The sequence below is a fragment of the Empidonax traillii genome, unplaced genomic scaffold, assembly GCF_003031625.1.
Source record: "Empidonax traillii isolate 1590-97213 ecotype Southwest subspecies unplaced genomic scaffold, ASM303162v1 scaffold448:size1359114, whole genome shotgun sequence".
Taxonomy (NCBI): domain Eukaryota; kingdom Metazoa; phylum Chordata; class Aves; order Passeriformes; family Tyrannidae; genus Empidonax; species Empidonax traillii.
This window is the reverse complement of record NW_020955641.1, coordinates 481,274-496,354: the sequence shown is the minus strand read 5'-3', so window position 1 is coordinate 496,354 and position 15,081 is coordinate 481,274. Positions and strand designations below refer to the sequence as shown.

Genomic DNA, 15,081 nt, shown 5'->3' with positions numbered 1-15,081 from the left:
ACTTATTCAGGAATTTATCAGGAGCAAATCACCTAAAAAAACACTGGGGTCACAGAAGAACCACTGAAGTGTATGCACATGCATACACACATACAAGCATATACAGGTAAAGTTTAACTCAGTAAGTTGACAGATTTTGAGTCATTCCCTTCTCTTCCTACTTCTCTTGTCCACGGAACAAATCTCAACACATTTAATTTGTGATCACAAAAGTCCCTAATTAAACATATCTGACATCAAACCCTGCAGGGCACCCACATCATTCATAAAAGCAAATTGTCTTGCTCATGGGAAACTTTGAACGTCACTGGACTTCACTGGGATCTCTTTACAGTGTTACTAAATTAGGATTAATTCCAGTGGAGTTAAACAAATGTGGAATTAGGATCAAAACCATTTTACTTTCAACCATCCTGCTTGTTCCATCTGTATGTCCAACATGTGGGGCATGTGACAGAGATAACTGTTTGAAAAATGAGCTGAAGGATTCCAGGAGCTTCCTCTTGTGACATAGGATGTGAGGATTGTTCCCGTGGAGCCCCCCAGGCCCTTTAAAAACAAAGGTTTTCTTTCTTTTCCAGATAAATTAAAAAAGAGGGGGGGAAAAAAGGGTTTGGTTTCTTAGGCTCAAGCCCTTATGTGCTGCAGTTGCACAAATTCACAGTTAATTTGTGGCTGCTAATGGGATTATTCCAAATTTACATCAGGATGGCTTCAGGCAGAATCCAAGCACCGAAGATCACTTACCTCCCTCTTCTTCCCCACCTGAAGTTGCTGAGCTGCTCCTGTTCAGCCTCATTCATCTCTGCAGCTTTTCTAAACTCTTCTTAAGGACTCAGCCAGCTGAGGGAGGTGACAGATTCTGTCCCTGCAAGAAGGTCCCCTTGCTCTGGGATTTTCATTATGAAACAACATCCTTGTACAGCAGAATAATGGGTTATTTTGGGTGGTTATTATGTAGAGACGTAGAAGTGCTCCTAATTAAGCTGTAGGTCAAAGCATGACAGAGACTGCTGACATACAGCCATAAGAAAAGAGGAGGAATCAGTTTACAAGGTTCCTAAAAGCTATGGACCTTCATATTTGGGCAGGTTGGTGGCCTGAGGGGCTTTGGCTGCTCTTTCCTGCTTCCACTGCCAGGAGCGCTTCATCTGCCCAGGGGTGGACTAGATGGACCTGGGAAAAAAGCATTATATTGCCATGGACCCAGTCAGTGTCTTGATAGAGAAGATTTGCAAAAACCTGTGTGATATTAAGTCACTTACAGCTTCGGGGTCAGGTCACTTCTTAATCAGACTTGATAGATCTGGTGTTTCCAGAGGACTGGAGCGTCTTCAGGTCCGCTGAGTTTCACCGGGATTTTTCGACACTCAGCGTTTCTGAGCAGCAGGCCCATTACAGTTGGGATGATGGGTTTTCTGAGCTGCTGTAAAACATTTTGTGAAGGCACTTTTTCAAGGGGCTGTGTCAGAGGTGCCTGTGAAACCAGTGACCCCAGGAAATGCAAGCCAGCCATGGAGATTCCGAACCAGGAATGGAAACCTCCCACCACCAGCTCACCTTCAGCTCCTGGAAATCCTTCTTCCCTGTCCATTGTTGCTTAAGCTTCCTGTCCAGGGGACACCACACATCCCCTCAGCATGTGCTGGAAGGCTGGATTAATTCTCCACACTTGCATCTGCCTGTCCTGAGGACAAAGAAATCTTCCTTGTAGCCAGCAGCCATCCCTGTGGACAACAGCAGCTTTCCTCCTGGACAAACCCACTGCACGAGCCTGTAAATTCAGTGTTAGAACAGATCATTCTGGCAGCCTTCGTGTCCTGCGTGGAGAGATCACAGACTCCGCAGTGCTTGTGGCAGAGGAGGCAAATCTTTGAGAATTCACAGAAATCACTGAGAATTTGCTTTGTGGGGTCTCCTTTGGCCTGGCCACACAGAGCGACCTGCAGGAGTGTCCGAACCCAGAGCCATCCCTAGAGCTCAATTTGATGCAGCCAGAGGAATTAGCAGGAACAATTTAAATTAAAGATCTTTAAAATTAAGTTTGTGTCTTAATGAGGATGTTAAAAATAATCTTCATCATCAGGTACAGATACTTAATACATTGCCTTAATGTTAACTCCTACCTGAGGGAATCCCAGCAAAATCAGCGAGACTTTTGCAATGCTAAAGCAAGCTGCAAATAGATCCTTGTTCATCACCTTCCACATAAATCCCATGTGCATGGAAGCACTTCTGAGGCACAGGCAAGACTCTGCTTCTTCCTCTGGTTTGGGAGACGGTGAAAAATTACGTATTATATGTAGTTTTTTCCACAGGTGACAGCAATGCTTGTTTGTTGTTTTTTTTTTTTTTTTCCAAGACAACATCTGTTCTGTAATTATGTTCTTGGTGGGGTCACGTTGTTAGAGGAACCTTCGCTCAGCGGGCAGCGGCTCTCACCAGGGATTTGAAGCGCTCCAAAATACCCAAGTGTAACAGTTATGAGAACACATCACAGGTCCCTCACCTGAGTAAAGTTTTTTTCCTCTGTTCTTCAGAGAGCGAGCCTCCTTCCTCCCTGGTTTCTGGGATCATTGACTACAACATGCCCCTCACCTCGACTTACCTGAAGCAGATGAAGCTGCGGGTGATGAACTCACAGGAGCAGGTGAGTGGGGCGGCACGAGGGGCACCGTGGGGCTCTGCCCGCGCCAAAGGGCTGAACGGAGCGATTGCTCCTGGGCACGTGGATTTTTTGGGAGGATGTTTTTGGGAATGGCCGGTCTGCCCAAGCAGGTCAGGCTCTGACTGAGCACAGCTGGTGCATGGAGGCTGAGGGGCAGCGTGTCCTGGGTCTCCTGGCCCAGAGGAAGCAAACCAGGCTGCTTCAGTGTCGTGTCAGTGGAGAGAGGCAGAGGTGGGGTTGATGCAGTTCCTGCTTATGACAGCCTGCTAGTTCTTTAGACTTACAGTTCTTCTAAGAAATTGTCTTAAAAAAATAAATATGGCAAACAGGAATTTGTTTCTTTGCCTCCCCCTGGTTGCCTGGGAGCTTTAGCAGACAGGGTCTGAAGCCCAGACCTTGCTTTGGTGCTCTGACCCTCTCTTAAACAGCTCAGCAACTTGAGGTGGTTCAACCACAGGCGCTCAGTTCCCATGTCAGAGTGGGAGACGGCTCCGTTGTTTGATGACAGTGTTAAGCCGCTGGATTTTGCTTTGAGGATGTATGGGGCACCCTGCCACAGGATTATACCCAGGCTGTGCAATTTTCTGAAGTTCTGCAGCTGCAGAATTAGCTATGGGAACCTCTGTGCACCATGGAAACAGTCTATAAAAAGAAAAGTATGTTTTACTTGCTCCCCACAATCTGCACTGGAAGCCAGTGCTGGATTTTCTTTCCAGCACACTGAAACCTGAACCTGATCTCACACATTGCTGCCAGTGGCAAAAAGTGACAGGGTTTGCATCTGCTGTGGTGGAAAGCATTGCTGGGAGCTCGAGCTGTGAAGCTGTGCCCAACGTGGGCTTTTATCCAGCGGCTTCCTAAAGGCACATGGGTTAGAGCATCACTGCCAGGGTGTAAAGTGCCAGGTGTGGGTTTGCTGGAGAGATTCCGAGCTCCTCCATTGCTTCCGCTGTGAAACCTTCTCGCTGGAGGACAAAATGGCATCTGGTGGGAAGCATTTCTGTGTCTTGGAGCTTTTTCCTTTGTGCTTGTTGGACACTTGAGTGGGTTGAAGGTTTTGTGTTAGGTTTTGAAAGGTGAAAGGCTGCAATGTGTCAGGTTTTGTACTTGTGGTGGGCTGGGCATTAGAACAGTGAACAGTTTGGGGGGGTGACCGGGCTGGGCTGGAGACGTGGGGTGGCTGGATGTGCCCCTTCATGTCATCTGAGGGCTGCTTGAGGACCACTTCTGGATAAACAGGGTTGGGGACCAACATGTTCCAACCACCTCTGGGTTGTGCAGAGTGTTTGCTGGGTCTCAGTGCATCTCCTGGCAGAGCAGCACTGGGATGGCAGACCTTGAAATCCTATTCTTCACCAAGGTCAGAGACTCAGAGGCCACGAAGGCTTGGCTGTGCTTCTCAGCATTTGAGATGGCTGTTTCAACTTAAGTTTGCTATATACAAAAGGATGGCCTGAGTGGTTTGACTTGTCACCATTTATGCGTTTTCAATCAGTTCCTCTTGGCTCTGAAGCTGCTCAAGGGAAGTGTGTTGTGAAGCTTCATTAAACTCCTGTACCCAGTTTCTACAGGTACAAAACTGGCCTTGCAGTTTGATCTCATTCCCAGAATAACAAATCCCCCCAGAAGCTGGCAGGCATCAGTACCAGATCTCGAGTGTTGGAGCTGCCTGCTTAGGGATGCTTGTTTTGAGAGCTTTGGTTGGTAATTTAGGGATTTGAGTTTCTACCCTGAGTGTTGGTGTAGCAGTTTGCTCTGGAACTGTCACTAGATCGATATAACGTGCAGCTAACACGAACCCTCCTGAAGCTTGCAAAGATCGGAATAGAGGCGTGTGTCATGTGGGAACAAAAAGGGACCAGCTGAGGCAACCAGCAGTTGTTGGTTTAGATCATAAATCAAATGGTTTGATGTTATTCCCTACCTCTAAAGTTTCCCTTCTCCTGCGCTCCTGTTGGTGCGTTGCAACGCAGCTTTCGAAGCTTTTCAAGCCGTAGCAGCCAGGGGAAAAAGCCTGCTTGGAAGAAGTAAAATTTGCCATTCAGTGTGTTACTGAAACTGATTCCTGTTACTGAAACTGATTCCTGTGAGCAAAATAATAAAAAAGATCAGTCCTACTGCTCAGATTTCTGAAGCGTTAACGCTTCCCATCATGATGACAGTCTGGAGAGGATGCAAGTGGTTGGACCCGCTGGGGAAAACCCAGCAGGACTTGAGTGCTGTCCATTCCAGTATGGGACACTCCCTGGATTCCCCTGGGGAATCATAGACTCATTTAGGTTGAAAAGATCTCTAAGATCATCAGTTCCAACTCTTTACCCAGCACTGCCAAGCCCACAACTAAACCCTGTCCCCAGGTGCCACATCTAGTGTCTTTTAAATCCCTCCAGGAATGGTGACTCCACCATGACTACCCTGGACAGCCTTTTGGTGAGAAAACTTTTTCTAATATCCAACCTAAACCTCCCCTGGTGCAACTTGAGTGAAAAACAAGTGCCACGCTCCTGAGGCAGCCGTGGCTGGACCTGAATCTGCTAACACCGAGGGAATGTGAAGAAAATGTGTGTAATAGTGCCAATACCAAGGTTAAGTTCCCTCCACAAGCATTCCCTTGATATTTTTATGCCATCCTTTTTTTTTTTTGCTGGAGGATCCTGGCAGTCTGTGTGGAGCATGGACTGTGTGGAGCATGGGCTGTGAGACATGGGCTGTGCAACACAGGCTGCTGCTCACCCTTCCCCAGGGTTAGGGTTGCAGAGTTTAGAAGTTGCAGCTTTTGGGGTTCCAGGTGTGTGCCAACTACAAAACCCTTCTAAAGATGATAGGAAAAAACCCTGACTTTTCTACAAATGCAAAACAGGCAGAAAATTCAACCTGCTTTTAAAGTTTGCACTACACAAATATTCTCTGCGTGGCAGCAGCTTGAGTGATGCCACTGTGCAACTCACTAACATTTGATGGTGATAATAGAAATAAATTAGGCAACGGACTCGTGTTTCACTTGGCTCTGGCCAAAAGCAATTATTTGTATGCAGCAGCACCAGGAGGAACTTGCTTCACTTGGGGTAACAATGAATGAATTTATGCCAAAGTGGCCTTTTAACTTCATTATTCAGGAAAAACAGTGTGTGCATGTAAGTGCAATCTATTAGTGCTGCTAAGCACATCGGTATTAGGGCACCAGTGTCTCCAGAAGGAAGCACAGCCAGAACCTTAGAGAATGCATTTTATCTCTGCTTAGGGACAAAAAACTGTCAGAAAAGAAGCTCTTGTGGTTGCTCACAAAATGAAGAGTTCCCGCAGAATGTATTCCTGTATATTTCTTGGAGTCAGAGCATCTGTTCTGTCGTGGTGGAAAACAACAGTGACCCAAGTTGCTTATACTGGGTTCACTGGGACATGCAGGAGCTCCTGGGGTGGGATTCTTCCTTCATCCCCATTGCGTACCAGCTCTCACATGTGAGAAAAATCAGGCCCCTTACTCTTCCCAGAGTGCTGAATTAGCCCCATTTCAGGGTGTCTGCCGAGGCATTAAAGCACTTCTGAACTGCTGACCTTCCCAATCTAGCAGCAAAAAGGAATGAAAAGAAGATAATTGATATTTATCTATAATGATCCTTCCACCTCATTTTCAAATGCTAAATATTAGCATTTTTAAATGATTGGCTATTCCATTGCAGTCATTTTCCAGACAACCTTTCCTGTGTTACTCAACCCCAGCCTCGGATTTATTTTTCACGCCGCACTGTTGGGCAGGATTTCCACTGGTTACTGGTGGAATAGAAAGATTCTGAGAGAACAAAATGAGAGCACTGACATGCCAGGCTCTCTCTCTCTGCTCTGGAGCTGTTGCTGTTACCTTGGCAGACACAGTCCAGGGCCGAGTAACCGGGTTTAAATGATACTGAAACGTTTTCAAAGATTGCTTCAGCGGCTGCTGGCAGAAGGTCACGCAATCAGTGAATGGCAGGAAGCTGCTCTTGGATGGGAAATAAGAGGAGCGTTTTTCTTGTTGCTATGGCTTTGCTGCACTGACTTGTAAGTGTCTGAGAGGGACAGAGCCTTGTCCTGCACCGTCACACACTCCATCCATCCAGTAAATTCCCTGTAAGCCTGGAGTGTGTGATGGTGCGTGGATGTGAAGTGGTTTTCAGAACACAATTTCGAGCAATGTTTTAACCCAGACAGTGGGGTGATCCTGGGAGGGGGGTGCAGGGGTTCAAATCCCGCTGATGTACCCGGAGTTGGCTTTGGCTGGTGCTGGTGAGGATCAAGCCTTTGCAGGATTCGGGAGCTCACGGAGCCTCGTGATCAGAGGCTGGTTGGCAATGTGAAGTCTTCCTTCTTACACTCTCCTCTGGTCCACCCATTACTGTACTTGCTCACTTCAGTGTCCCAGAGGCTCTGAGAGCAGCTGAGATGCATCTTCCCCTGGCAGCTCACTTGCTTCCTGCTTTGGAGCCATCTCCAGATAATCCTGGGGGTGCAGAAGGCGGGGAGGGGAGCCTGCACTTTAAGACGAGGGCATTCGTTTTCAATCTGTCAGTTCACTAGTAAGAGTTGCAGGCTTCTCATTTCACACAGTCCAGAGCCCAGGAGCAAATCTGACAGAGCTGGCAGCTGCTGGGTGAGCTCTGGGACCTGGGTTTAGCTGTCTGAGTGTTTCATGAAGGCATCCTGAAGAAATGCTGTGTGTGTTCACAGAGGTGAGGAAGGCAGAAGCATGCAGCCAGTACTTGGAAGGAAGTGGGATGATGTGTTTGCATCACATGAGGATGATAAGGTACTTCCCAGCCCATTAAAGAGGGTGTTAAACATCTCTGTGAATAAATACCTCTAAATCAACCTGACAAGATAGCTCTCGTTCAGGAGGCTTTGTCTTGGCTTGGGAAGATCTTTGTTTCCTGATGTTAATTTTTAAGACGGTTTGGAGCACTAGAGGAGTTCCCTAAATGAACCCTTACGCACAGAAGGGACCACTGGCCGTAGGCACAAGGAGGCACCGAGTTAGAAACTGATTTCATCGCTGCTCGACGGGCTCGGCAGCACAGCCCTCTAGTGGGGACGGAGCTTCTGCCGCCGGGAGCCGGCTTTGCCTGGGAAACTTCAGTTCTGCCCTAAAGGACACAGTTAGTCCAGGCAAAGCCAGGTCCAGCTGTCACAACCAGTCTTTTTTTACTGGCAAAGATGGTTTAGCAAAACTTTCGTCCTTGGCCTGACGGCTCATGAGATGCAGGAGGTCAGATGACCAGCCCATTTAGCCTGGGTTCAGACTGGTGTGAATGGGTCGCTTTCAACGAAGGGCAGCTCATCTTTGTTACTGGGATTAACTCTGATGTTCCCAGCTAGTGAAATCTTGGGAGCTTTCATTTCCCAGACCCACCGTGTGGATCTGTCAATACTTTTCCCACTGTTCCAGGTGAGCTCTGTGTTTGTTCAGTGTGACGTGCACGGCGAGCAAACAGTGTGAGACCAGCTGGGGTCCGTCCTGCCACCGCAGCTCTTGTCTTCAAAGGACGTGTGATGAAGGCTCTGACTCTTTGTACTTTTGGGGCTAATCATGTTGTTTTCTGTAAGAAAGGAGGTGGCACTGCCTGATTCCAGTGGTGCTGGGCACAATTTGAACTGCTCAGGTGTATTTAGTTATTGCACGCAGTGGCTCCAATCTGTTCTCCTTGCTGGTAGCTGTGCACTGATGGGGAGAAGCTGATCCCTTCCCCCATGAGAGCTGATCTCTCTTCACTTCCCTGTGATGTTGTGCAGCTCAGCTAAGGTCCTGGAGAAGTGGCTGGAGGATGTTTAGAAGTTTCCCTGGCTCTTGGTGGATCTCTTGGTTGCAGCAAGACTCCTCTGTGCCAGGACTGATCCCCACCCCTGGGGAACTGGGACTGGTCACCCTCCACCATGCACACCTATCCTGGTGCCTGTTACCTGGTCTGAGAAGCCTTCTAGAGCCGAGCTGCTTGAGCCTGTGTCTGGAGACACTAAATAAGTAGGGCCAGAATCCCCACTATGTGTCTTTAATTCCTTATTTCTTCCCACTACATCCCCTGCTTGGTAAGGAGAGCTGCGTCCCGTTCCCTGTGTGTTAACAAGGATCAAAGGCAGCTGTTCCCAGTAGAACAAGGTTTTGGTTCAGAGCCTGTAGAGTGGGGCTGGAAAACATTCCCAGCGGGAAAAGTAAAGATGTCTAGCTCAGGGTGATGAAAGCACTATTCCAACATCCCTGGAGTAGTCCCATGAATCCAGTTAGATCTGTCCTGTACCTGTGGAAAGCTGTGCACAGTGGGCTGTTCTGCATCGTCTCCAAGCTCAGGTGCTGACGTGCTGTACAGTGACTTTGATCAAGTCACACAAATGGCTGTTTCTTAATTGCCTTCTCCCTTTAAAAAGGGAATAATACCTTAGAGAGACTTCTGAGGTCTCGCTCACTAATAAAGCTCTTCAAGAGCTCGGATGGCAACTACTTCGAGAGCGCAAACTGTTATTAATGATTTCCGTTATTACGGAAGATGAAGCTGTGTGGTTCAGCTTTTTAACCTTGAATTGTGTGCTTGCTTTTGTTTCTGCTGCTGTTAAACCTGTGTGGCCAGGTTTGCACCTTGCCTGCCTGCACAGACCCCTCAGACCCGCATCAGGGGCCAGGTGTGTGCAAAGGGTGCGGGTGTATCACTGAGGAGTCAGTTTTGCTCACAAAGATGGGTTATGCATCACGTGGCATGGCTTGAGAATGGCCAGAAATGGGGTTAGCGGTGGTTCTGTTTATATTGATTCATCTCCTGGCCCCCCAAATCAGAATTAACCTGTGAAGGTCGTCCTCAGTATATAGAGCAATGCAGACATTGCAGCCAGAGCTGTGGATTTGGGCTGTAGAAAGGAATGTTGGAGGATATTTAACCGCCATGGACCTATCTCTTCTAACACCCATTCCCTGTCCTCCAGAGGAAGAAAATCCCGCCCACAGAAACAACTCCTTTCCTGCTCCTTTTTTTTTGGCAGTGACTGGTGTACCCTGTGATGTATGGAGTGGTATTTCCTTTTCTTCTCTTGTCTTGGCTCCTGGGAGAAAAAAAAACCCCTTTTATTCATGCACATGCCAGGTGCTAACTACTGCTGCTTCTAAGGAAGGAGGGACCAGGGTGAAGTGAGAACACAGCCCTCAGCCTACACCAAATCTGGTTTATAACAAAAGTTTCCCAAATCTTTACTCTCCTTTTTTTTTTTTTTTTTTTCCCTGGCTCTGCTTTGGATGGCAAATAATTTAAATTCAGTGTGGATAAAAGCTGTGTCTCCCCCTCATGCCATGCTCTGGGCCCTCCTTTGGTCCCTCCTGCCCCCCTTTCCTGACTGGCCTTGCCCCGGAGAGATTTGCATTTTACTGCTTATTCCTCAGCAGGGTTTGATGGTCACAGAGGACCCAGTGCAAGAGGTCCCGTTTGTTATTTAACCTACTTTTCAGAGGCACAAGAACATCAAGTGACTCGCACAAGGTCGCCCATGAGTCAGTGACTCCTCTGGCGTGATGGCCAGACCCTGCAGTCCCTGCTCCCACCACTAGATCCCTGTGCCCACACTCCACAGCACCACAACCATTCAATTAAGCTCCTGCAGTGCCTTAAATGTCGTTTATTCCTGGGTTTGACAGCAGCCCTGGTATTCTTGTGGAGCCTTGCCTTAGAAAATGACAGCGGATGAGGTCAGGGCATCGTTAGCGATGCCCTTGGAAGCATCACTGCCTGGTGCTCAGGCAGGCTGTGTGGTGTGGGTGCTCTTAGGCAGGATGTGGCTCTTCCCAGGACCTGCAGCTCGGCTCTGGTGGCAATCTGTGGGATCCTGGCTGGACCAGCACAGACAGACAGGGAGCCCCACGTTCTCTGCACGGGCAGATCTGTGTCCATGTGAAGGGGCTTGCAGGGCCCAGAGGTAGTGAACATATTGTGAGGAGAGAGGAAAGGAAGCGACTTATAAATAATATATTTGATGTATATTATATATATAATAACAGCAGCACTGGTTTATTATGGCCTGTGTTTTTTAAGATGTAATCTCATAAGGCACTTACCCCTGTTCCTGACAACTCGATAAATTATTATTACCAATTCCATACCTAATTGCCAGTTATTTCCCCCTAGACAATTTGAATCCAAAAAATCCCCACCAGGAAGGTGCTTGGCATGCCCTTTCCCAGAGCTGCTTCCCTGGCTGTTCCTGGAGGCAGCCCCTCTTCCGCCGGTGAGCCCCACTTTGCCAGCCTCGTGACCTCGCACACTGGCACAAACAATTGCATTGCTGTCGGGCTCATGACCCCACTTGTAACAGCGGTGACCCCCCCCTTGGGGTCAGGACCCCTCCCCTGCACAGGGAAAAGCTCCTGCCCAGCAGCTCTTGCTGAATGGCTCTTCCTCCCTCGCTGCCTGTGTGGATGCTGTTCCGCACTAAGTTTGCCGATGTGAAATTTAGGTTAATCCATTTCCAAAGTGGATTAAGCTAACCCACACAAAGGCACTTAGTATAAAATAAGAGTGTCCACATGGTGAGGCAGCACGGAATAGTGACTGTGCTTCAAACTCGCATCCTGGCCGGTTTGTGTCCCCTGTGTGAGCTCTCCAAATGGAGGGGCAGGCGCTTCAATCCCGTGGGATGTGCTCTCCCAAATGGCTTTAAGCCGATCTAGCCCGAAGCTGAAGGAAGCACAAGGAGTAAACAAAGCCCAGCAATGGGAAGGGGTTAAAGCCCGCTCCGCTGAGGTCCTCGGCAAGGCTCCTGTTCACCTTAAATGGTCAGGATTTTATTTTAGCTTCAGGGAGGAGCAGCAGCCATGGAGTGGGAAAGGAGCCCTGAACAGGCCCTGGGGGCTCACAGCCTGCTGCCCTCCCGGCCACCCGCTTCCTGCAGAATGTCCCCAGGGCTCTGCTCTCCCTTCAGCCTCTGGTTCCATGGATCAGCCTGGAGGAGATGGAAATGTGGCGCTGAGTGATGCCCATTTTCACCTCTGGATCTTCCTGAGCTGCCCTTCTCTCTTGTGTGCCTTCCCTGGCAGTGAGGTGGTTAATGCTGGAATAGATAACATCATAATTGGCCATCCACACTAACAAACCATAAACCCCAAACCTGGCAGTTCCTATCCTGGCTCTGGCACCATTTCTGGCACTGGCCTACTGCAGGCTCCACGCGGAACCGCTACACTTGGTTTATTCCATAAAAATTTCCTTTGTAACCATTAAATAGCGAAACATGAGGTGGACTGAGAAGGGGGATGCTGTGATACTGGTGCCCATCACCAGGATGGGGATCACCAACCCCATCATGGTGATCCCATACTGGATCAGCCACTGACCCGCTGCCCTCAGGGCCCAGCCTGTCAGCAGGTACCAGCCTCGGGGATGCTGGGGTGCAGCATCCCCATCCTCCTGGCCACCTTCCAGCCGGTGCTCTGCCCAGAGGTGTGCAGGGCAAGCCGCTGGTTTCCCAACAGCCAGCTCCAGCGTTCGGAGGCTGCGGCGGGTGGGTGATGATGTTGCCGGCAGCGCGGGGTCCTCCTTCTCCCGCGGAACGAGGGAGAATCATCGGGAACAAAAGGATTCGGCAGCGGCGGCAGCGCGGGGCCCGGCACCGCGGCACCCACCGCGCGGGGAAGGGGCTGCGGGGACCCACCGCGCCCGGGGCTCACTGCGAGGGCCCGGCACTCGCCCCCGCGCACGGGCAGCCCCCGGGACGGAGCTCCCGGTGCTGTGCCGAGCCGGGCGAGCTGTGGGTGCCCGGGCCGTGCCGGGCAGGGCGGCAGCCCCCCAATGCTGTGCCGAGCGGAGGGTCCCCGGATGGGCTGCAGCCCCCCGGGCGGTGCGGAGCGGAGGATGCTCGGGCGGGTTGCGGCCCCCCCCGTGCCGTGCCGATCCATACCGTGCCCCGGCCGCGCATTCTCGCGCTCTCCAGCAGGCGCCCGGCCCTGGACATTGTCTCCTCCCGGGGAAGGGCCCTCCCGGCCCCTCCACAATGTGCTCTTCCAGGCGCGGCTCCGCGCCCCCCGCCGCGCCCGGCCCGGTGCGCCCGCCCCCCGCGGCCCCGCTCCCCTTCCCCCGCCGCCCCCGCCCCCTCCGCCCGCGGCCGGGCCCCGCTCGCCCCCCTCCGCCTCCCCGGCCCCCCCCGGGAGCCGGGAGTGACGCGCTCCGCAGCGCCGGCCCCTCTCCCCGGGCAGCAGCTGGCTGTCAGCCTCTCCGGAGCGCCGCCAGCCCGGGCCCCCTCCCTCCGTCCCTCCGTCCCTCCGCCCCGCGCTCCCCGCCGCGCCGCCGGGCTGGCGCAGGCCGGCAGGCCCCGGGCTCCGCTCCAGGTAGGCGCCCGCCCGCGGGGGGCTCCGGTACCGGCCCCGGGGCGTTGGGCGGGGGGGGATGCGCGGGGGCTCCACGCGGCCGCGGCGCTGCGGGGCGGAGGGCGGGGGGGGGGGGGCACCGGCGGGCGGGGCGGGGCGGGGCGGGGGGGGCGCGGCGGCCGCGGGGCCCGGCCCCAACTCCGGGGGGAGCGGCCGCCCCGCGGCCCCGGGAAGTTGCGGGTCGCCCGCCCGGCTGGCCGGCGGCGGGGGGGGGAGGGCGGCGCGTCCTTCCCCGCGCCCGGCGCGGCTCCCCCGCGCCCGGAAGAGCACAAAAGCGCCGAAGAAAGTGGGAGGAGGCGGCGGCGGGAGCGCTCCGTCCCCGGCTATCCCCGGGCACCGGCCCCAGCCATCCCCCCGGGCACCGGCCCCGCGCCGCCATCACCGGCCCCGGCCCCGGGCGGGGATTGTGCTGGAAATAGCCGCCTCCCTGGAGGTAAAGCCCTACTTACGTGTCAATCCTCGCCGCACGCTGAGCCCCGCACACGCGCGGGCAGGGCTCCATCGCGGGTGTATCTATTTACCTGCGGGCGGGGGGCGGGACGGGGACGGGGACGCTCGCCCGGCTCTCGGCATCTCGCTGCTGCGGGGACACACGCGGGAACCTCGTCCCACCGGGGAAACGCCGGGTCCCGTGGCCGCCGGGGAGGGGGGAGGACACAGGGACCCCCTCAGCCCGCAGCGCTGCCCTCGCCTCCAAAGCCGGGTCCGTCCCCCCAACCCCCCGACACCCGCTTCCCGGTGCTGGGGGAAGAGCAAAGTACCCTTTCACACCGCGCGGTATCAGGCACCGTCCCCGCCTCGCGTGGAAAAGCAAACGCCTGGGAGCAAGTTCAGGTGCGGGGGAGGCGGGTGCGGGTCTCCGGGGTGGTGGAGGGAGTCCTGCAGCCCTGTCCCCCCTGCCCCGCGTTCAGCACCTCCCCGCTGAACAGCAGGAGCGGGGCAGCGGCTGCGGGAAGGGGCTGCGGGGCCGCCCCCCGCCCTGGCAGCTCGGGGTGGTGGGAATGCTCGGGGGGGTTCCCAGAAGAAGAGCTCCTAGAGAAGGGGGAGGGGGAGGAAGGGATGAGCCTCCCTTCCTCTTCCATTTGCCGTTTGCCTTTGAAAAATTAACTCTTTTTGCCGATTTTCGGGGGCTAAATGAATACTCGGGTTTTTCCTGGTCCCGTAGAAATCAGCAGAAATAGCAGTAAATAAGAACGTAAGTGACCTGACAAAGAGCGCCAGGGATGTTCTCTTTGGTGTGGGAATTGCACACACGAGTAGGCAGCACAGTCACAGCTCACCGCCGCCACAGCCCGCGTACACCCGTGTGCTGTGAGGCTTCCCGGGTCTTTGAAGCAATGACCACCACAGCATTTGTGGCTGCAGTATCAATCTTTGACCTGGAGTGTTTTATCTTCCATTAGTAAGCCTTTCTCTGCGCTGAACTGGTTAAGTTAGGGTCAAATCTGGTTCAATACCTTCTTGGCATGCTCAGAGGGCTGGGTTTAAACAGTGGCTGAGACGAAGATGAGGCTGCCTTCCTCAGAGAGCTCGTCCCCGTGCGCCGCTGCTGCTGCTGCTGCCGTGGGTCATGGCACGAGGTGCTCTTCCCTGGCCAGGTTTAGCAGACCTGGGGGCTGCCCGTGCCGGGCAGGTTGTGCATGGCACCAGCATGGCAGTGGAGCAGCTCCGGGGGCTGGCAGTCACGCGTTGCCTTTTGTTGACTCTAAAAACACGGCTGGTTCTGGTGGGAAGCTGAGCGTGGCTGTGTGCTGAGGAGGTTGCACAGCGCACAGCCTTAGTTCCTGCTCCATGGAAGGAAGTCCCATCAGGATAGTGGGCTGTGGCGTGAAAGGATGAGTTTTAAAATAAAAGGACTCAAAGTGAGAAAATAAACCGTCCTGAGACTCGGAGCTTGGAATATTAAACGTGAGGCACAGCATGTAAATGATGGGAGAGAGGCTTGCAAGGCAGTCCCCGAGAAACTGAGCCTGGCTGTAAAATAAGCAGGTTACCGATAGTCTTGCATATATTTACGAGGTTATAAGAGTAGCTTCCCCCCCTGCCC

At 52.8% G+C, this 15,081-nt stretch overlaps 1 protein-coding gene across 6 annotated transcripts in view; it reads left to right on the top strand.

Moving 5' to 3' along the window:
- NOL4L (nucleolar protein 4 like) overlaps nt 1–15,081 on the top strand; it is a 62,439-nt gene that overhangs the window by 23,186 nt on the left and 24,172 nt on the right. For 3 of the 6 annotated variants that reach the window (XM_027895021.1, XM_027895023.1, XM_027895022.1), the window contains one exon: nt 2,541–2,650. In XM_027895021.1, coding sequence (XP_027750822.1) covers nt 2,541–2,650 — 110 coding nt within the window. Of the gene's footprint in view, nt 1–2,540; nt 2,651–12,940; nt 12,996–13,396; nt 13,468–13,802; nt 13,869–15,081 lie in introns of those variants that run through there. The other 3 variants (XM_027895027.1, XM_027895024.1, XM_027895026.1) reach the window with 3 other exon arrangements.